General features: G+C 46.2%; 2 protein-coding genes and 1 long non-coding RNA gene across 18 annotated transcripts in view; 2 read left to right on the forward strand and 1 right to left on the reverse strand.

Annotated features, from left to right (window-relative positions):
* Positions 1 to 7,388, forward strand: part of MICU1 (mitochondrial calcium uptake 1) — a 193,504-nt gene extending 186,116 nt beyond the window's left edge. For all 3 annotated transcript variants that reach the window (XM_067710605.1, XM_067710607.1, XM_067710606.1), the window contains 2 exons: positions 469 to 558; positions 6,401 to 7,388. In XM_067710605.1, coding sequence (XP_067566706.1) covers positions 469 to 558; positions 6,401 to 6,561 — 251 coding nt within the window. In that variant the 3' untranslated portion in view covers positions 6,562 to 7,388. The remainder of the gene's footprint in view (positions 1 to 468; positions 559 to 6,400) is intronic.
* On the reverse strand, positions 1 to 17,378 carry LOC137209225 (uncharacterized). The gene is made up of 3 exons (XR_010935952.1): positions 15,486 to 17,378; positions 10,493 to 10,657; positions 1 to 4,352 (listed from the first exon to the last, which is right to left on the reverse strand). It is a non-coding gene; the product is annotated as an uncharacterized lncRNA (long non-coding RNA).
* The window catches only part of DNAJB12 (DnaJ heat shock protein family (Hsp40) member B12), a 19,859-nt gene continuing 14,759 nt past the window's right edge, over positions 17,311 to 22,410 (forward strand). For 7 of the 14 annotated variants that reach the window (XR_010935946.1, XR_010935948.1, XR_010935949.1 and 4 more), the window contains exon 1: positions 17,311 to 17,542. Coding sequence is in view for 7 of the 14 variants with exons in the window: in XM_067710628.1 (XP_067566729.1) it covers positions 17,410 to 17,542 (133 nt within the window). In the remaining 7 variants the exon portion in view is untranslated. The remainder of the gene's footprint in view (positions 17,543 to 22,410) is intronic. The other 7 variants (XR_010935945.1, XM_067710627.1, XM_067710626.1 and 4 more) reach the window with 2 other exon arrangements.

Genomic DNA, 22,410 nt, shown 5'->3' on the forward strand with positions numbered 1-22,410 from the left:
TTTCACTTTTTAAATTTTTATTGTGGTAAAATATATATAACAAAAGTTGCCATTTAAACCATTTTTAAGTATGTAAGTCAGTGGCATTAATTACATTCACAGTGTTGTACAACCATCACCACTATTTCCAAAACTTTTCCATCACCCCAAACAGAAAATCTGTACCGATTAACCACTAACTCCCCAGCCCCTTGTAACCACCAGTCTACTTTCTCTATAAATTTAGTATCAGGCATTCTTACTTAATTATATATACCTCCTAGATTGTGGCAGCAGTAGAAAGAAAATGGAATCTGAAGTGAAAAGGAAAGGGGGTTATGGATTAAAAACTGAGTTATCATTTTCTTAAATGTGACGTAAATACACTTGAAAATTTTTTATTGTGACTGAATAGTTTTATCCTTCCATTCAGAGAAAGCAAAATGAAAGTCCCTCTGCTGTGCTAACTCAACATCTTTCTTCTTTCAGTAACCATGCAGCAGGTGGCCAGGACAGTGGCTAAAGTGGAACTCTCAGATCACGTGTGTGATGTGGTGTTTGCGCTCTTTGACTGTGATGGTGAGTGGGGCCCTCTGGAGTCCAGCGGAAAAACCAAGCCTTACTGCCCTTGAAGTAGACACTTTTATGATGGAGCCAGCTCCTTGCAGCCAGCTCCAGGGTACCAGCCTAGACTGCTTCAACTTCCCCATTTCCCACATCAGTAGCTCAGCCCTCAGACTCATGACATTGAGAAATATCACCCCTGGTCCTGGTTTGTGTTCTCCATTTCTTCTTATAATTCTAATTTGCCTGTAGGCCTAAATTCATTTATGACCCTAAGGATCCTAAAAATAAAAACAAGGGAATTCCCTGGTGGTCCAGTGTTTAGGACTCCCCGCTTCCACTGCAGGGGGCACGGGTTCGATTCCTGGTTGGGGAACTAAGATCCCGCATGCCGTGTGACACGGCCAAAAAAAAAAAAAAAATTAGACCCAGCTTACTGCTTAGTAGATAGGAGCACTTGAATATTTGAATGTCTCTAGGAAGAAGATGGTACTGGTCACTCCACCACCCAGGGCACATTTCAGTCATTTACAACCCATCATAGCATTCCAGCTGCACACTAAGGTCTGTTGTGTCTGTGAGCACTCTGCAGTTTATTTAGCCCATTTAAGAGATCCTGGTTCTGCTCTGGCCTTATTTCTCAGCTATGTTGGCTGATACAATGATGATAATATTAACAATGGAGGCTCACAGTTTTTTCTCTCTCTTTTTTTTTTTTTTGCCTTAAATTTATTTATTTTTACTTTATTTTTATTGGAGTATAGTTGATTTACAATGTTGTATTAATTTCAGGCATGCAGCAAAGTGAATCAGTTATACATACACATCTATCCACCCTTTTTTAGATTCTTCTCTCATATAGACCATTATAGAGTACTGAGTAGAGTCCTCTGTGATATACAGTAGGTCGTTATTAGTTATCTCACAGTTTTTTCATTGCTTACTATGAGCCAGATACACTGTGCAAGCTGCTCATTTAAGCCTCTGACACAGGAGTAGTTATTAACCACATTTTACAGATAAGGAAGCTGCAACTCAGAGAGGTAAAGGAGTTTTCCCAGGATCACAAAGGTAGTATTAGATAGCAAATCCAGGATTTGAACCAAAAGTGCACTGCCCCCCTCTGAACTATATGACCTCCATTCCCTGTCTCACAGCCAGGATTCACTGTTCATCTTCTTCCAGGAAGCTAGGCTCACAGAATTCAAGAACAGATCAAAAGCTCCTGCATGTGTGAAACCTTCCCTTTTAATCCCAGCATAATGAATCACTCTGTTTTTTTTATTCCTTAACTTGGTTCAATTTGTCCGCATTGCTGCATGTTACACTCCATCTCTGTGTATGTGACTTAATGTCCCTACCAAATTGTGAGCTTTTTATGGGTAGTTACAAGTCCTATCCACCTTTGGATCCCCCCTCCCCTGCAAATAGGACCTCAGACAGTACTTTGCACATAACAGGTGTTCATTAACTTTTTGTTTGTTTTTTATTTTTAGTTGTGCCAGGTCTTAGTTGCGGCAGGTGTGTTACTTAGTTGTGGCATGCAAACTCTTAGCTGTGGCATGCATGTGGGATCTAGTTCCCTGACCAGAGATCGAACCCACGTCCCCTACATTGGAAGGTGGATTCCCAACCACTGCACCACCAGGGAAGTCCTCATTAACTTTTTAAGTTGAACTTGAGTTATTTAAATCTCCCCCCTGAACCCACAACCGAGGTCTGAGTGAAAGGAAGCCCCAGAGGGAGGACAAGGAGAGTCCTCATCCACAGGGAAGGGTGATTATTCTCTAGAGCTGCCCTGTCCAATATGATACCACAGTTACATGTGGTTATTTAAATTTAAATTAATTAAAATTGAATACAATTTAAAACTCACTTCTTCCAGTATCACACGTGGCTGGTGGCTCCTGTATTGAAAATAGCACAGATAAAAACGTTTCCCTCATCGCAGAGAGTTCTAATGGACAGCACTGCTGCAGAGAGAGTAACTCTCCCCAGGTTTTGTTTTTACTCTAATCACTTTTAGGTAGTTTGAGTTTTTTTCCAAAGAACATTTTTATAATTTTTGAAGCCAGTATCCAAGAGCTGGTTTGTGAAGTGAATATGGGAGTAATGGCAACCAGCATCACAGTTCCCCTCTTCTCCTGGGAAGTCCTGGGAAATGTTTGATTTTCCAGCCTTTTAGAAGGAGGCTCTATCAATATCTACTTCTATTACCTTTAAAAAATCATTTTATCTCTGGGACCTAATTTTTTAATTGACATATAATTGACATATAACATATTAGTTTCAGGTGTACCACATAATGATTCAATATTTGTGTATATTGCAAAATGATCACCATAATAAGTCTAGTCACCATACATGTTACAAATTTTTTTCTTATAATGAGAATTTTTAAGATCTACTCTCTTAGCAACTTGCAAATATGCAATACAGTGTTTTTAAATATAGTCTTCATGCTGTACATTATATCCCCATGACTTACTTATAACTGGAAGTTTGTACCTTTTGAAGCCCTGCACCAGAATTCATCCACCTCCATCCCCCACCTCTAGCAACCTCTAATCTGTTCTATATATCTATGAACTCAATTATTTTTGTTTGTTCGTTTTAGATTCCACATATAACTGAGATCATACAGTATTTATCTTTCTCTGATTTATGTCAGCATAATGGCCTCAAGGTCCATCATGTTGTCAAAAATGGCAAAGTTTCCTTCTTTTTATGGCTGAATAATATTCCATCGTACACACAATATATATACACACACACACATATCACATTTTCTTCATCCATTCATCTGTCCATGGACACTTAGGTTGTTTCTGTGTCTTAGCTCTTATAAATAATGCTGCAGTGAACATAGGGGTGCATATATCTTTTCAAGTTAGTGTTTTTGTTTCTTTCAGATAAATACCCAGAAGTGGAATTTGGATCATATGGTAGTTTTATTTTTAATTTTTTGAGGAACTTCCATACTGTTTCCCATAGTGGCTGCACCAATTTACATTCTCTCCAACAGTACACAGGGTTCCCTTTTCTCCACATCCTGGCCAACACTTGTTATTTGTTGTTGTTGTTGTTGTTAGCAGCCATTCTGACAGGTGTGAGGTGGTATCTCATTGTGGCTTTGATTTGCATTTCCCTGATGATTAGTGATGTTGAGCATCTTTTCACGTGTCTATTGGCCATTTGTATGTCTTCTTTGGGAAGCATCTGTTCAGGTCCTCTGCACATTTTTTAATCAGGTTGTTTGGTTTTTTGCTGTTGAGTTGCATGAGTTCTCTGTATATTTTGCATTTTAACCCCTTATCAGTATATGATTTGCAGATATCTTCTCCTGTCTAGTAGATTGCCTTTTCATTTTGTTGATGGTTTCCTTTGCTGTGCAGAAGCTTTTTAGTTTGATATAATTCCACTTGTTTATTTTTGCTTTTGTTACCTTTGCTTTTGGTGGTAAATGGGGTTTATTTTCTTTTTGTTTGTTTGTTTTGGGGTTTTTTTGTTTTTGTTTTTTTTAATTTTTTTAATTTTTTTTTTTTTTTGGCTGCATTGGGTTTTCTGCTGCTCACGGGCTTTCTCTAGTTGCGGCGAGTGGGGGCTACTCTTCATTGCCGTGCGCAGGCTTCTAATTGTGGTGGCTTCTCTTGTTGCAGAGCATGGGCTCTAGGTGCGTGGGCTTCAGTAGTTGTGGCACATGGGATTCAGTAGTTGTGGCTCACTGGCTTAGTTGCTCCGTGGCATGTGGGATCTTCCCGGGCCAGGGCTCGAACCCACCAGGGAAGCCTGGGGTTCATTTTCTTAATCTACAGAAAAGGGAAGTAGATATTAAATTCGAAAGCCATTGTCATTTCTACCAGTGCAAGATGTTAGGTCAAAATGCCAGGGGACAGAGAATTCCAATTTTCAAACAGACTTGTTTGTCACAGAATTTAGAGTTGCAGTCACAGATCATACATGCACACAAATGACATTCAGTCATATATCCAATGCACAGGTAACAGGCTGTTCAGACTGGTCAGCCCTGGCCTTAGGGAAGCAAGAAGCAAATCCCAGAGTAGTTTGAATGAAATAACCTCAGGTTTGGGGAATTCCCTGGTGGTCCAGTGGACTCTGCGCTTTTACTGCCCGAGGGTACAGGTTTGATCCTCTGTCGGGGAGCTAAGATCCTGCAAGCCCCACCACCAAAAAATAAATAAATAAAAATAACTTCAGGTTTTTTCATCTTAAGCTTCTTTTTATACAAAATATTAAGAATCCTATTTAGACCTTTTTGTTCTTTTAATTGCATTCTTAATAAGCCATATTACTGATTAACTTTCAGCCCAGCCAGGCTACTTTTTAAGTTAAAGTATAATATACATACAAAAAAATGCAAATACCATAAGTGTGGAGCTTGATAAATTTTTAAAAACTGAACACACCCATGCATCATCCTGAAGCAGCACATCACCAGGACCGCAGAGCTGCCTGGTGCTGCTGCCCTCCGGTCACTTATACCCCCGAGGACGGCCACTTCCCTAACTTCTAGTGCCATAGGTTAGCTTTACCTGTTTTTTGTTTGTTTTAATCTTGCTCTGAGGTATCCCTGAGGCTGCCCATGCTCTTTTCAGACAGCAAACATGGGCCCGTTTAGATTTTCAGGTACTCTATACAGAAGTAAACCAATTATTCCCTCTTACCACTTTCTTCCCAGACTGATCATTAGTAGAGGTCTGTTTGCTAGCTTCCTGTCACCACCAGTAATGGCTGCGATTCTTTTAATCAGCAGACATTTACTCCTGAGCATCTAGTCAAATGGTAACTGTCCTCTACTTTTGGAGTGGTTACTATTCCATGTGGCTTGAGAAGTGACCTTGGGTCAGACCAGATGCTCTCCAGGTTCTCCTCTAGACCTGAGAGTCTGCCACTGAAGAGGGTCAAATGAGAAGCCACGAGAAAATGGGCTTAACCCAAAGCCAGGTTTTGATTTTAGTTTTCACCATGAAAAGCCTCATCATGTCTTACCCGGACTATTGCAGCAGCCTCCTAACTGGCTCCCATACTCACTCCATCTGTGCCACTCCAGTCTATCACCATCATCCAGCTAGAGAAATCTACCCAAAATGGAAATCTAACTACATCTTACTCCCCTCTCCCAGTCCTTTCCTGCCCTGAAGATAAAGTGCAAACCCTTTCATAAGGATACAAGATCCTTGAGGACCTGTCTCCTGCCTTCCTCTTTGGTTTACTGGCCATACCCCTATCTTTGTGTGTCCAGCAATACCTAACTCCTTGTAGTTCTCTAACAGCTGTGCTGCTTCCTACAGGTGCCTTTGCTTATGCTACTACCACTACTGGAATGCCTCCCCCGTCTCACTCCCCTCTGCTTGGCCACTTCCTGCTCATCCTTTGGGATTCAACTTAGGAGTCACCTCCAGGAAGCCTTTACTGACCTGTACTTGCACCCTCCCCAGCCTGGGTTAGATAGTCTTCCTCTGTGCCCCCATAGCATCCTCTGTTTACCCCATTATGGCATTTACCATACGATTGAAATAATGTACTTGTCTCTCCCATAACCTGATGGTATTTCAAGGGACAAAGTCATTTTTATCTCTTTATTCTCAACACCTAGCACAGGACCTGACATATATATTCTCATTCAACTTCTGTCACACTACACGGAACTATCACTGAGTTGCAATTGGAAACATCAAGGACAGTACAAACCAGTTCATTTTTAACCAAGAGAATTGAGTTTGGCTGTGAGAGAGCGCTAGGCTTTGGGACCTACGTGATTTGAGCAATGGAATTGTCTCATTGTCTTTGTTCCAAGGCTGTCACTTATCCCTGTTGTGTTTGCCTCTTCTTCTAGGCAACGGAGAGCTGAGCAATAAGGAATTTGTTTCTATCATGAAGCAACGGCTGATGAGAGGCCTGGAGAAGCCCAAAGACATGGGCTTCACCCGCCTCATGCAGGCCATGTGGAAATGTGCACAGGAAACTGCCTGGGACTTCGCTTTGCCCAAACAGTAACCCAGAACTGCACGAGGAGCCGCGCCTCCAGGCCAAGCACCCTGGCCCCTTGGGCAGAGCCTTGGCACAGTCCTCCCCGCTGCTGCTTCCGGAAGTAGTGCTCCCCTCCTCCTGGGAATGATCTCAGGACTCATCAAGTTTCCCCTCTCCCAGTGTTCTGATAGGCCCTGGTTCTAAACCAGTGATTCTCCCTAGAGGTCCTCAAAAACATGAGCAGGTCCTAAAAGCGCAGACCTTTGGCACGTTCAACAGTACTACCCATTAAAGCACCCTACAGACAAAGAATGCGGGACCCATCCATGTACCTGCCAACCCTGGGAAACACCCATTTCTTGAGTCATCTTGGTGTGGATTTATATTAACAAGAACATTCCTTGCTTCTCCTCCTGCTGGTGTTTTTTAAGCTACAAATTGGGAAAACCTCTGGCAGAAAAAGGAAATCAGTGATGAATGATAACGAGGATGACCCAGGCACCCTGAGCTGGTGGGAAGCCTGGGCCAGAGGAAGGATCTGTGTCAGTCCCCAGGGTGGCTCTGAGGCAGTGTGCACAGTGGGAATGGAGCAAGATTAGGAATTTAAAGTAGCTGCTGCATGGCTCTCTCCACTCCCTTCTTTTCCTCTCAGGCTCCCTAAGAAGACTCCAGCACGACTGTGCTTATTAAATGAGCGGCAGTGATTAAGCTCATGGCCCCTGCGAGTGCCATTTCCCCTCCAGGCGTGTGCCTCTGAAGCTGAGTCCTGGCTCAGAGCCTGTCTGCCCTGTCTTAAACACTTGTAAAATAGCACTTTAATTATAACGGTTTGCAGTAAAGCCCCACCAACCACCGCCAAAGGCTCTTGTCTCCTTTATTTTAGGGTCCTCTGGGGCCCTTTTCATTTCACTTCTCCACTGGCTTTGAGATCCTAGCAGCAGACCTGTTTTCTTTCCACCAGAGCCTGGTCCTTCCTGTTGAGAAGGCACTTTAAGCATAAACAAAACGGGCATTTGGAGGTTAGTGGTGGCATTTTCCAGCAAGGTTTGGATAGCATTTCATCCTGGACCAAGGCTACCAGGTCCAATGTAGTCCTTGATTACTCATGCCCCACGAGAAGGAACCAAGACAGGGTGGTGGGGGATATGAGACATCATCTGGTACGGTGGACCTAAGTGTTAAGAACCATAGCAACCGGGAATTGCCTGGCAGTCCAGTGGTTAGGACTCTGCCTTCTCACCGCTGAGGGCCCGGGTTCAGTCCCTGGTCGGGGAACTAAATCCCAGAAGCCACGCAGCACAGCCAAGAAAAAGAAAAAAGAAATGAACCATAGCAACCAGTGTTTTATGTGGATCCAACTCTGCCACTAACTCAGTGTGACCTTGAGCAAGCAAGCAATTTCCCATGTTTTCTCAACTATAAAATGACAGATAGGGTTGAGCTTAATGGGCCTAGAGGTTTCTTCCAGGTCCAGAAACCTCTCCTTCAGCTCTTCTCCGGAATTCCTACAACCTCCAGAACCTCCAGGTAGTGCTCCTTGGCACGATAGGGTCTCGCATCCAATGTAATAGCACCACCACACCAAAAACCCAGTGCTTCCTGCAAGGCCTAGAAGTTGGTAGGGAGCGTTTATCAGGCAGAGAAGAGCAGAGACATAGGTCTGCACCTGTGGCTCCACAAGGACAGTACTAACCCCAGCATTTTCTCCAGAGCAATTTAATAACCTCACTTCTAACATCCTTTCTGGGAGCAGATTAGATTATCTCTCAAAGGAGCTTCCCACTCATGCACCTCATCTGTCTTCCACTGTTTCCTTTCTTGTGGCACGTATTCCTGGCACCCAAGTGTCGCCTTTGCCTTGCTCATTGCCCCAGGGCTGAGGCATCAGCAAAATGTGAGCTTTGTCTTAAATTTGTCCCATAATCCCCAAATCACTCTTTTCCCCAATCCTCATTTCTCCAGCCTGAAAGAGAAGTCCCTTTCACAGCCGCTGTGGGGCATTCACTCCCTCACCAGGAGAGACCTGCCAACTGGCCTGGGTTCACTGAAGCTGAAAGCCAAAGCATAGCAGGAAAGGATAAGGATCTCACCTGCAACATCTTGAAACCCAGGGTCAAGAGCACCTATGACAAGTACGTGGAATTCCAACTGAACTCCATTAGCTCCTAGGAGAGCCGGAGAAAGCAGCGGCGGTCCAGGTGCTCAAGAAGACAGGACGGCCACACTTGGCACAACAGGGCAAATGTGCAGGTGAAAGGTACAAGCTAAGTCACCCAGAAGAGGCCAGGATGCCCCAAGGAAGTCCTTGACCAAGGGACCAAGGAAGCATGTGAGCTCCCTGGTCATCTAGTGGCTAGGATTTGGCGCTTTCACCAAGGAAGCATGTGAGCAGGCTGAGGGGACTTTAGTAGGCAGAGTTTGGGGGTAAGGCTGGGAGCATTTGGGAATACAGAAGGCTGATAATGTGCTTCTCTTTTTATTCCCATTGTTTCTAATACCTAGACAGAATAACCTTCCCCTCTGCCTTCAAGATTCAGATCAAACTGTCCCTTCCTTAATCCTCTTCCAGACAAGATTAATGGCCCCTCCTTTGCCTCCCAAGGATCTCCTGCCCACCCATAACGACGCTGCTGTAACTTGATGTAATTTTTGTGAGATTGTCACCCACAAAGTTCAGACCCAAAGCAGTGACATAATCAAAGAAAGAGTCCACCACCAAAAGCAAATTTTAAAATATTTCTCGGACGAGGTAAAAGTGATACTAGCAGTGCCTCAATAAATTCCTCCTGAGACAGGCTGGGACCTGGGGCCTTTACTGCAGTGCTTGCACCTGGACGCACATCTCCACAGCAACAAAGTACAAAGAAACTAATGGAATTAAAAATAACTGCATGCATGCCGCAATCCAGGCAATTATGAGCAATAAGATAAAAGGCCACAAACCGACTGCCACTTAGGTACTGGGAGCAAAAGCAGGGTTCTGTGCATGATCCCTGCACACGGCACCACCAAGAGGGTGGGCAGAACACCTAAGCCACTCCTCCGGCCCCATCTGCAGATCTGCCTCCGTCCTCACCCCACTGAAGGAACCAGCCTGCCCTCCACGGAGAGCGAGCAAGGGCACCTGTTACTACTTGTCGCTCCCTCATGCTGCAGCACAAGTCCCAGTAAAGCCTTGCCTGAATTCCTCATCTGGCCTCTTATCAATTTCTGTTGGTTAAAGAGTCCAAGGACCCAAGTCAGTAACACTCCTACACACCCACAGCTGTTGTCTACTTTTGTTATTGTTCTCTTACTTCTTAAAAAAATAAATAACTCCCCAGTTCTAGCCTCTAAGCTTTGGAGAGGAAATGAAACTAAGAGGGGAGCCAGGCTGCTAGGCTTCCTTGATGGGCTCAGCTGGGCTTCCTAGATGATCTAAGAGGACAAGCAGGGAGAATGTGGAGAGAGAGTTACTAAGGAAAGAGCATAAGAACATACATGATATACAAAAATCATCATTTTCATAGTTTTTAGTGCCCCACCTAGTTTTTTGTCTGGTTGGAGCACAGGCACTGAATAGGACTCTTAAGACAAAGGAAAAGGCCAGACAGTGACTGCTGCTAGACAAGGAAGAAAGGACAGCAGCAGGGGAGCCCGGAGTCAGGTTCCCATGCCAGAGCATCCTCTCCAAGCCCAAGCACAGCCCAAGCCAGGTTATGTGTCCCAACAAGCAGCTCAGAAAAGGAACGTGGAACAGAGTAGTTCAGCTTTCAGGCTTTAGGTGCCACCTGCTGGCAAGAAGGCTTAGCGCCAGGAGTCACTGGCAGGGGAGGGGCAGCTGCTGGAGTCCAGCCTAGCCCCAGTCCTGCTCCAGAGAATAGGCCTCCCAGGGACCTGGGTGGCATGGGGTGGAGGGAGATGAACAACCAGAGATAAACAATAACCACAAAGAGAGACACAATGGATATGACGATACCTGAGGGGAGGGAAGCAGCCGTGTATTGTTCTCTGTGGCTCCAAAATGGGAATTTTTACCAGCAAGTGACAGGGTAAGAGTCACCATTCATTCTACAACTCTTTACTGATCACCTACTGTGGGCCAGGCACTGAGCAAGGTCTTCAAGGAGTTTGCAGGAGGAATCTAAGAGTGAGAAAAACAGAAAAGAAGCAAAAAGGTTAAGTACAAGCTGTGTGAGAGCACTTAGAAAAGCAGAAGGCTATCTAATCCAGATTTGGAAGTTCAAGGCAGGCTTGCAGAGAATTTTTTTTTATTAAAAATACTGAGACCTGAGGGTTGAGTAGGAGTTAACAAAGGGGGAAGGAGGAGTGTCCGGGCAGCAGGTACGGAATGTACAAAGGTCCAAAGGCCAAAAAGCATGTTTCTGGGAACGGAAGTTCTAGGGTGTATCCAGTAAGTACAGATTGGGGAATGATTTTGTTACCCAAGGATGAATTAAGATGGCGGTCATTCACAAAAAAAGATGACAAAAAATACCGTTGGACATTTTGAAACACACTTATAGATAACTAATAGGTTGTAGAAAAAATCATGATGGAAATTTTTAAATGCTTGGAACTGAATATGATAATGAAAATACTAGATATGAAAACTTGTGGGACACAGCTAAAGGGAAACTTAGAAACATCTTAACTTCCATACTTATTTACAGAAGATGGGCTGACAGTTAATAAGCTAAGCATCTGCCTCAAAAAGTTGGAAAAAGGGACTTCCCTGGTGGTGCAGTGGTTAACAATCCGCCTGCCAATGCAGGGGACACGGGTTCGAGCCGGGAGGATCCCACATGCTACGGAGCAACTAAGCCCATGCGCCACAACTACTGAGCCTGCGCTCTAGAGCCCATAAGCCACAACTACAGAGCCCGAGTCCCACAAGTATTGAAACCCGCACGCCTAGAACCCGTGCTGCACAACAAAGAGAAGCCACCGCAGTGAGAAACCCACACACCGCAACGAACAGTAGCCCCCGCTCACCGCAACTAAAGAAAGCCCGCACGCAGCAACGAAGACCCAACACAGCCAAAAAATAAAAATAATTTTTTAAATTTATAAACAAAATATTCAATAGCTATAGTAAATTGGATCAATAGTTAAAAATCTGCTTACAACAAAAAGTACCAAACCCAGATGGCTTTATATAAGGGAGAAAAAAAGAAAATAGGACCAGGTTCTATAGGATCCTGTAAGCTCCAATAAGGAGTTTGGACTTCTATCTTAATGCCACTTGGGAGCCACTGAAGGGTTTTAAGCAGGAAAATGACATAATGAGCTTTGCATTTTGGAATGATGACTTTGCCTGCAAGGCTACAGATGGATTGGAGTGGGATCCAGGTTGGAGACTGCTATAATAATCCAGTTAACAGATGCTGGAAGCCTGGATTAGGGGAATGGCTGCAGAGTTGGAGAGGTGCTAACAGATTTGGAGATTTGGAAGATGTTCAGATCACGCCTGAGGGGTAAGCGTGGGGCATATAAATTGGAGGATGGTAAGGGAGAGGAAAGAATTCAGCATGAAACCTAAATTTGTTTGGGTAACTGGGTGTGTGAGAGTGCTCTTCGGGGGTAGGGAGGCTGAGAGAACCAGGTTTGGGTGGAGAATGATGAGGCAATTTTTTGATATGGTGCCTGAGAGATATCCCAGTAGAAATACCTAGTAGGTAGGTAGATATGAGTCTGGACCCAGGAAAGAGGTCTAGGGGATCTCCTAAAAACCTGGGTTCTCCCAATTTCAAGGCCAACTAACCATGAACCCATGAGGTCTGAATCAGTGTCCTAATACCAGCTCCATCTCTTCCCCAAGAGAAGCCAGGAATAGAGACCATCAAAGAGAAAGGAATTTGAATCAAAGGACCCATACTTGGGATGTCCCTGAAACAGACATGTTTGGGAGAAAGGACTTCAAGTGCCCTGTGCCCTTATCCTCCAGCTTCTGGCCCTCCCTAGATGTGAGGTCTCCTCCCTCTTTAGGGAGAAATAGGGAGCAAGGGACTGAAGTGGAGATCCAGAGATGCTATGGAGACATCTTCATGTGTTCATTCAACAAATAATTTATTGAAGCTAAAATTGAAAATTCAATTACCTATCAGTCATTCACACTCTTGGGTGAATTTTCATCATCTTCAATGTGAGGTTTAGGTTTCTCTCTCTTTTTTTTTTAAAATAGGTGAACATTCACATGTTTCCAAAATCAAACTTACATTAAAAAAGTATACATTGGAAAGCCTCATTCCCAACCATTCCCACAGCTGTATTCCATTGTGTTCCATAGTTTAATCAGTAAGGGTCGTTTTTTTGGAGAGAGATTTTGGAGCCTGGAGCTCTTTGAAAGGAAGGCCTTGGTGGATAGGCATTTGGAGGCAGCAGGGGACACTGCGGAGTCAGCGAGCAAAAGAGCAAAGGACAGGAAGTGAGGGACATTCCACTGACTTGGTAATTCTTCCTGGAGCCTTAGGAAGGAATTTATCCCCCTGGCTAGCTCAGGAAAACTCTGGATAAAGTGTTTGGAGAGAGAAAAACCTGTCTCTGGGATTCATTTATTCTATTCATTTAACAAATATGTATTGAGCCCCTATTCGGTGTCAGGCCTTGTGCTCAGACTGTGGGGAGCATAAGGGCAAGATCTCCATCCTGGTTTAGCTGGAGACAGGATGTAAACAGACTCACAAGCAAAGGGCGCCAACTGTGCAGAGCGGTGAAGGTGGGTGTCCATGGAGGAGCCAAGCTAAGTGCTATGGGAATTCACGCAGGGAGAGCTCTTGGAGGAGTTGGCCCTTTCTCAGCCTCAGACCCAGGCTCAGATGTCATCTCCCCCAGGAAACCTTTCCAATTCTACACACACAAGTAACAGCTCCCTCTTCTGAGCCTCTTCAAGCTTACACTCAATCCCACTGTTGTACTTACCACACTGTCTTCTAATTCTTTTAATATCTCCCCTACTAGACTGAAAGCTCCCTGATGTCGGGTCCTGTCCTTTATTCTCGGTGCATCTCTGAATCCCTAAAACTCTGCACAGTGCCTGGCTTTCAGTGTAGACATCTGTTAAATTTATTCCATCTCTCCACAGAGGAGATATAGAGTTTAAGCTGAGCCCTGAAGAACTAGTTAGATTTGGACAGGTGTAAAAGATAATTAAGGAGGACAGGCAGATGGATGGGGGGTGGGAGAAGGGGGTGAAATGTATCTTAAGAGTGATGGGGAGGGGACCATAGGAGATTTAAAGCATGTTAAGGTCAGACTGAATTCTTAGTGTCGCTGGAGGAGAGGAATCTGGAGGCTGGTGGTCACCTAATACAGCACAAGGTTTTTTTCAGCTCTAGGAGCAAAATGAGGAGAAGCTGAGATTCATTGGGAGAATCATTTTCCCAGTGACTTCACCTGGATTTCTATGAAGGCAATTAAGGATGTTATCTCTCTTTTTAGGCCTCATCCTCCCACCCATGCCATGATTCCAGCTAGTCAGGATAGAAATTTCTAATTTTTTCCTTAGATCAACATCATGACATCTTGATTTCAAGACCTATCGAGGAGAAACTGTAACTTCAGGTCACCCCTGGCATACCAGTTCCATTTTCAAACAACATCTATAGACCAAGGGCCATAATGTTTAACATGAACTGAGCGGGAATGTGACTCTCTTCCTGGCCTTTGGACCGAGAAGGAACCACAGAAAGTCAAATTGCCTCCGGACAAAAAGGACACCCGGTTTGAGATCTTTAAGAAAGGTAGGGAGTGATAACATGGAAGAAGCTGGTTAGACCAGCATTCAGGCTGAATTTATAATCCCTTCTGAAACAACACAGCCTTTCTGAATTGAAACAGTTCCGTGAAACGAGGCAGGAAGAGGTCCTACCACGCACGCACACACTCCGCCGCCTCTCCAGACCCTGCCGACCAAGCCAAATTATTGACTATGGACTCAAAATTGATACGCCTTGTGGGAAAGGAGAGGAGGGCTTACAAGCCAGTAGCTGAGCAATCACAGTCCAGTTCCTTAACACAACAAATTACAGGCCTTTTACACAGGAGCACCCTTCTCACAAAGTGATGTGCCTGTTGCCAGCCTGACAAGGGGGGTGCCTCATGACACTCAGGAGATGGAAGAGATACTTAGCAAGAGAGGGGACTACCTAGCAGTCCCGGTCAACAAACCTCAGAGAGGCTATTTGAAAGGTGCCCCAGTGTTTATCCTTTAACACATATGAAGGACCGATCAATTTGTGGAGACCTTAACTTTCTCTAAGCGTAGGGCTGTCTTATTAAGGAGACGCTGATTTCTTCACACCAGGATACTCTTTACAGCCCAGCTTGGAGTTTTCATTGGGAAGAGAACAGTGGGAATGCAAAGAAAGGTTGGACGTGAAGAAATTTCCAAGGGTGAACCTGTAGCCAAGGAGGCCATGACCTTGCTTCTTACTACACTGAGCAAATAAAAGCTATCTGAAAAGAACTTCCTTGTGTTCCCACTTCCAGATCTGCCAGCTGGCCCACAGTATACCTACCCACACTCCTGAAAATCAATGAGTTGTCCATGCCACTATCTAAAGCCATGCCATCACCATGCCCGGTATGCCACCTCCTCTGTCTATTCCTATAATTGTCTCCTCTCTTTCCTTTTACCAAAATTTCTCACCCAATTAAATAATTCCTATCACAGAATGCTATAATATATCCCATCTTAAAAAACAAAAACTTCCCCACAGTCTTCCTCACATTCCCCACATTCTTCATCCATTTCTTCCTTACATTCACTCTCTGAAATTCCTTCCTGTCAGGCTTTCACTGCTTATCATCCGCTGAGAGCAGTCCTGTCAAGGTCACCACCGACCTCCACCTTGTAAAATCCACTGGTCATTTCTCAGTCCTCACAAGTGCTTGTCCTCCCACAGGGTTTACCAGAGTTTGGCCCCTCCCTCCCACTTGAAACATTTGTTAAGTGAAAGTAATTTTCTTACCTTGCCAAGCTGCTTCTTCATTCCCCCTTCCTGGATGCTCCTGTTCCAGACCTCTAAATATGAAACTGGCAAAGGGCTCAGTAACCAGACCTCTCCTCTTCCCTACATACACTTGCTTCCTTGGGGCATTTAGTCCCACGGCTTTAAATACTATTTATATTTCTTTGTCCACCTAGCCTCGAAGATTTAAATGTCATTTATATATAGTGATAATTTCCAAAATTATATTTCCAGGCCCATCCTCTTCCTTACACCCTACTTACATACAAATTCCTACTCTACGTCTCCACTTGACTCCAAAAGGCATCACGAACTTAACACACCCTAAATCAGACATTTAATATTCCTCCTACCAAACTGCTCCTCTCACAATCTTCCCCCAGCTTCGGTAAATGGAAACTGTTCTTCCACTTACTCAGGGCAAAATCTTGTAATCATCCTTGACTCCTTTCTTTCTCTCACATCCCACATCCAATACATCGGCAAAATCATTTTGATTGTCTTCAAAATATATCCAGAATTTGACTACTTCTCGCCACCTCCACCATCACCTTTATCCAAATTACTATTAATTCTCACCCGGATTATAGTAGTAGCCCCCGAACTCTCACCTGTAGTAAAACTCTTACCAAATCTCGCTGGGAAGGCCACATAAGGACTGAAAAATGACTGATGGGGACTTCCCTGGTGGTCCAGTTGTTAAGACTCCTCACTCCCAATGCAGAGGGTTTGATCCCTGGTCAGGGAACTAGATCCCACATGCTGCAACTAAAGATCCAGCATGCCGCAACTAAGACCCAGCGCAGCCAAAAATAAGTTGTTTTTTTTTTAAAGAGAGAGAAATGACTGATGGATTTGCCGAAGTGGGTCACTGGTAACGTTGATAAGACTGCTTTCACTGGATTGATCGGTAGGCATAAAAGCGTGACAGAACTGGATTCCACTCTACAGTGGAATCCTACATGCTCATGTTGATCTGTAATAACTCACCAAGAAAATTTCCCTTTCAGAGCCCTTGTATTTGCTCTTCCTTCTGCCTGGACCACCTTTCTTCCAGGTAGTCACATCTGGAATACCTGCTTTCTCTCTCTCTCCTGAATTCAGATTTCTATTAAAATGACAGCTTCTGAGAGAAGATTTCTCCTATCAGGCTGTTTAAAATAGCACCATCCACTCTCAGTCCCTTTATTTCTTTATCTTTTCTTTTTCTCTTCATAGCATTTATTAATTTTTTTTTTTTTTTTTTTTTTTTTTTTTTTTTTTGCGTTACGCGGGCTTCTCACTGTTGCGGCCTCTCCCGTTGCGGAGCACAGGCTCCGGACGCGCAGGCTCAGCGGCCGTGGCTCACGGGCCTAGCCGCTCCATGGCATGTGGGATTTTCCTGGACCGGGCCACGAAGCCGTGTTCCTTCCATCGGCAGGCGGACTCTCAACCACTGCGCCACCAGGGAAGCGCCAATCACTGCTTGGATATATCTCTTTATTGGACGTCTCCCCACCCCACTACACACACTAGAATGTAAGCTCCATGAGGGCAGGGGCTTTGTTTTGTTCACCTACGGCATACCTAGCCGGGCAAATAGTGGGTACTCAATAAATATCTGTTGAATGAATAAATAAGAGACGTTCGTCTCAAACGCATAGAGTTACTACCAAGAACGCGCAAGCACACAAAACTTTAAGACCTCCGAATATGCCCCCTTGGACTCCAGGAATGTGGTCTTGCACCCTTAGCGCCTCACTTTGACGTCCCCCTCTTAGAAGACATACGGTAGCGCCTCCGCCCTCGCTCAAATCTCGGAAAAGGCGGGGCGGAGGGTTTATGTCATCACCCTGCGACCGCCTGCCCCGCGACGCGCCGGGTGCTGGCTCAGCCTTTCGCTCTCCCGGCCTCCCCCTCCCTGGTTCCGCGCTCTGGTTCCGCCATGGAATCCAACAAGGATGAAGCCGAGCGCTGTATTAGCATCGCCCTCAAGGCCATCCAGAGCAACCAGCCTGACCGGGCGCTCCGCTTCCTGGAGAAGGCGCAGCGGCTGTACCCGACGCCGCGAGTTCGCGGTGAGTGTGATGTGCCGGAGACACGGAGGGGACATTAGAACTGATGGGGGGCATACGGGAACGGACCGACAGGAGCAGTTGGAGGAGGGGGAGGGGTGGCGAGGCGCGGCTACGCCTGCGCACTGAGACGCGCGGTGGCCGCCGGGAGGTGTAGTCTTTGGCTCCCACGCCTCTCCGGGATGCTGGACACCTGATGACAGGGGCGACAGCGACTTCAGATTTCCAGGTGCTTGCAGAACGCTCTGAGATTTGGAGTTCCCAAGAATGAGAGGCGCTGGCAGACGGGGCGAAAGGAACTTACATGGAAGAGAAACCGAAACTACTTTTCCCAAGGGGCCTTTCGGTGGCCCAAGGCCAGTTGCCGGCCTGAGAAATATTATAGTTCAGGAAAATAAAGATAACTCCTGTGAAGGAGAGAATGAGTTCTATAGAGGGAAAGAGGACTTCCGACCTTCGGACGGCCTGAAAAGGCATCTCCATATCTTCACTCCCTCGCACGTCTCCGGGCGAGGGCCAGGGACCACCCTCCCCAAACTAGAGCCTGCCTTTTTCACATTCCACACACCACCTTGGAGCGTCTGTCCTGAGACCGGGCTCTTCACTCCCTCCTGGAGACTCTTCTCCCGCTTGCGAGACTCAGAGCGATGGCCTTACCCTCCCCCACCCACCCTCGCCCCCAAGAGTCCATCAATGGCCGGCCATACGGACGGCTGGACAGCCACAGGCTGCTAAGCGGCCCTAGACTGTTTCCAAACCAGAGAGGGAATAGTGAGGTTGTCTCTACTACTGATCACCTTCCTCTACCCAGGAACCCTTTTTTTCTTTAACCTAAGTCTTCTTTGGAGTTTTTCTTCATACACGCTGGAGGGGAGAAAGAGGTTGTCCATTAAACATACAGAGTTTGCGCCTGCAATTACCACTTAGTAAAGTGGCGTGTAGCAGGTACTCAGAAGACCCGGGTTCTCATCCTAACTGCTACCATGTGATCTTTCTGAGCTTGGGTTTCCTCAACTGGAAAATTTGAGGGTTGGCACAGATAATGTGAATAACAATCATACCCATAGTGCTTTTCAGTTTAGAGAGCTCTTTCAGTGCATTTTCTCTCTTGAGCCTGCTCTATCAGGGAGGCAGAGCAAAGATCATTATCTTTGTTCTATAGATGAGGAAATACCTCAGAGGCCAGGGACTTACCCGGATTACACAGCTAGAAATTGGAAAGTTCTGTGACTCTCTGCATGTTTAGTAAAGGAATGAAGTGAAACTGAACAGCAGCAGTCAGCCTTCCAACCCTTCTTACCTGCGTTATGCAATTGAGAAAGGGTAATAGTGGTGGAAGAGGCAGCCTGGAATGCCTGAATTTTTCTCCCTCCTGATTCTGCGGGTTGATCTTTGGCCTGTTTGCCTTAGAGAGAGTTTCAGTCTGTATTTTCCAGGACTCCTGAGGTAACCTGCTCAAGGAACTTTTCTGTGAAATCACACTCTGTAAAAGGGGAGCCCTCTATGTGGGGCAGGGGGGGCTTCCAACTCTCAGCGTTCTGACTCTGACACTTCAAGGGTTCAGAAACAGGCAGCCAAGAAAGGATGGTAACAACATGGCCTGTGGAGCTCTTCTGTCAGCAAGCCCCCTCGTCCAGTTCAGGTGCTTGGATGGGTGTCCTTCCTGGGGCACAAGTACTGGAATTTGCTCAGGCAGAAGAGTGACCTGCTGCATATTTGTCATATTCATGTTATTCTGAAAAGAGTATATGGCTCGTGATTCTCTGTGAACTTCACCTTGTGCCATCTGCAGCCCTGCACTGAGCTGACAAGGATGTGGGGGTAATTTGGGCTTGAGATGGGGAAAGCTTGGTTAAAAAATATTAGGTAGTTGTCTACACTTGATGTTTAAAGTTTGAACTCATTCCGGATATGCATTTAATGCAAAGACTTCTTTCTTTTCTTTCATTTGTAAAGTCTCTGCTTGTTGCTAAGTGGTAATAACAAGATTGGTAAGACATGATTGTTCACCTTAAGGAGTTTCCAATCTAGTGAAGGAGACAGAGTTACAGAAAACGTAATATTGCAAACCATAAAACAAGAGCTGTGATTAAACAAAAATTAAGCACAGTGTTAGATGCTGAGAACTTAAAGATGGATGTGAAAAATCCAGTCCCTTCCCTCCATGAGTTCAGTCTGCTGAGGTGGAGGGGAGTATGGGGGCCGGGGGCGGTGTGGAGGATACACTATAAGCAGTATCATGACGGGGACATAAAATAATTGTAGATCACAGCGAGGGAAGGCTTCAGGGAGTAGGATGGGAGGCCGCGTTTGAACTGCACTTTGGAGGAAGGTAGGAGACTTGAGAAGGGCATACGGGGGAAAAAGACATGGAGGCTGCAAGTTGTAAGAGGTGTGGGGGAAGGGATTGAGTTTAACAAGATGTGGAGGCTGTGGCGGTAGTAATTTGAGTGCAGAGAGGACTATGGTTGGAAAATAGGATGGAGCCAGATGGTGGGAATTCTTTCCTGCCATGCCAGGATATTTTCACTTTTTTCTGTAGTTAATGGAAAAACTACTGAAGTTTTTGATAGCAGGAGGAAGATAAGGGTACTGTTCTTAAAAAGAGAACAGCATAGGGGCTTCCCTGGTGGCGCAGTGGTTAAGAATCTGCCTGCCAATGCAGGGGACACGGGTTCGAGCCCTGCTCCGGGAAGATCCCACATGCCACAGAGCAACTAAGCCGTGCACCACAACTACTGAGCCTGTGCTCTAGAACCCGCAAGCCACAACTCCTGAGCCTGCGTGCCACAACTACTGAAGCCCGTGTGCCTAGAGCACGTGCTCCGCAGCAAGAGAAGCCACGACAATGAGACGCCCGCCTACTGCAACAAAGAGTAGCCCCTGCTCACCACAACTAGAAAAGCCCACACAGAGCAACAAAGACCCAACACAGCCAAAAATAAAAAACAAACAAACAAATAAATAAATTTATTTAAAAAAAAATAGAGAACAGCATAAAGGGTTAATGAGTGGGAAGAGAGACTCAAGGCAGAAACCTGTTGGGAGACACTTAACTTGTGTGGGTTAGGAGTTACGAGGACCTGAGATAAGGCAGCATGGATCAGGATAAAGTCACTGGAGGAAAGGTACCGAGCCTTCTGTGAGAGAAGGATGCTGAGGAGAAATAGGGACTCAGAATTCAAGCCTGTGTGACCAGGAAGAAACCAAGGCTGAAGAACATGGGTGGGAAGAGATGGGCAGAGTGCAAGGTGCCTGTGGGATGTTCCAAAGAAGCTGTCAGCTTGGAGCTCAGGAGAGAGCTCCCGATTCCAGGTGAAAGTCTGCTGTCATCAGCTGGATGGAGCTCATTGGAGTTGCGCCTGGCTGAGGTCACTGTGGGAAAGTGTGACGCGTGTAGCAGAGGCTGCTGCAGGCACAACCCTTAGGCAATAGGCAGAGACAGAGGAAGCAGGAGAGTGAGCTAGAGCAACAGCAGGAAGAGGCGGTCCCAGGAGAGGGCAGTGGCCAGGGAGCCACGGAGCCATGTGTCAGGGAGGCTGTGAGCAGCACTGTCAGTTGCTGCAGAGGCCACGTGGGAAAAGGGCAGGTCGAGAAATGAAGGGGAGAGGGGCAATAGCATGGGGGAAGATTGGTCTTGGAGAAGTGGAAGGACAGGCGGAGGGCTGGGGTGAGAGGAGGCTCAGAGAAACCTCAAAGGGTCAGGGGACCTCACAGTGAAAGGATGTGAGGGGACTTGAAACTCTGCCACAGGAGGTGGGGTGGGGAGGCACCGAGGGCTGGACAGGTGTAGCAGGGCCCTGAGCTGGGAAGTCACAGGGCAGGGGGCCAGTCTGTCCCTTTCTGAGAGTTTCTATCCAGCCCCTGCAGCCTGGTAGCCCTTGGCTTCACTGCAGGCAATGATGGAAGGCACTGTGTTTTCCAGGGAGCTGATGAGAACATCTGCAGACCTCAGTTTCCCCAGCGTACAAAGTGAGGGTTAGCCATGGAGGACAGCTCGGCTGCCTCAGATTCAGTGGAAGCACCTGGCACAGAGACTGACACAGTTCAGAATGAGTAGCTGGTAATATTGTGATCTGGGCTGATGAACTGGCCAGCCACGGGAGCAGGCTGGCCAGGGAGGTAAGGGATCCCAAGGTGGGGCACTGGGGAACTCAGGGCTTCAGAAGGTAAAGTCTCAGCACTCAGCAGGCTTTGGACCTAGTTGTAACCGTGAGATGTCAGGCCGTCCCAGACTCCAGGTCCATGCCAAAGGCTGCCCAGGGTTCTATGCAATGGCTGGCTCTGGGGTCCAGGCTAAGTCAGGAAGGCCAGCGCACGGGAGAAGGGAGGATTGGTAGCTGAGAGAGTTTGGCATTCAGGGTCCAGGAATGAGGGATGTACCAGGGCTGGCAAGGTCCAGGGTGGGGCTGTCTGTCGAAGGACTGAGCGCACCCCCCATTGTGCGATCAGTCCTTCCATTTACCTTATTTCATAGAATCTTACTAACCCCCCGAACAACTCTGTGAGGGCAGGGACTGTGTCTTCACTGAGGAATTAGATAACTTGACAAGGCCATGTGGCTAATTAGCAAAGGCCCCAGACTGTCCACCCCCACTCCCAGGCTCTTTCCCTAATCCAGCCTCCCTCTCCTCACTTAGCTTGGGCACTGCAGGTACATGGAGACACCTGGAGATGAAGTTACAGTAACAGATGACACAGTGTTTGTTGGGCATTGTGCTCAGTTCTTTGTAAGCATTCACTCATTTACTGATTTACTCTTGCAAGTTTCTTGAGGAAGATAGTTTTACATGGAGAAGCTAAGTTAACTTGTCCAAGGTGACTCTGATAGCAAGTGGCAGGCCAGGTTTGAAGCGGGCAGTCTGACTCTC

The sequence above is a fragment of the Pseudorca crassidens genome, chromosome 16 (genome assembly GCF_039906515.1).
Source record: "Pseudorca crassidens isolate mPseCra1 chromosome 16, mPseCra1.hap1, whole genome shotgun sequence".
In the NCBI taxonomy this organism is placed as follows: Eukaryota; Metazoa; Chordata; class Mammalia; order Artiodactyla; family Delphinidae; genus Pseudorca; species Pseudorca crassidens.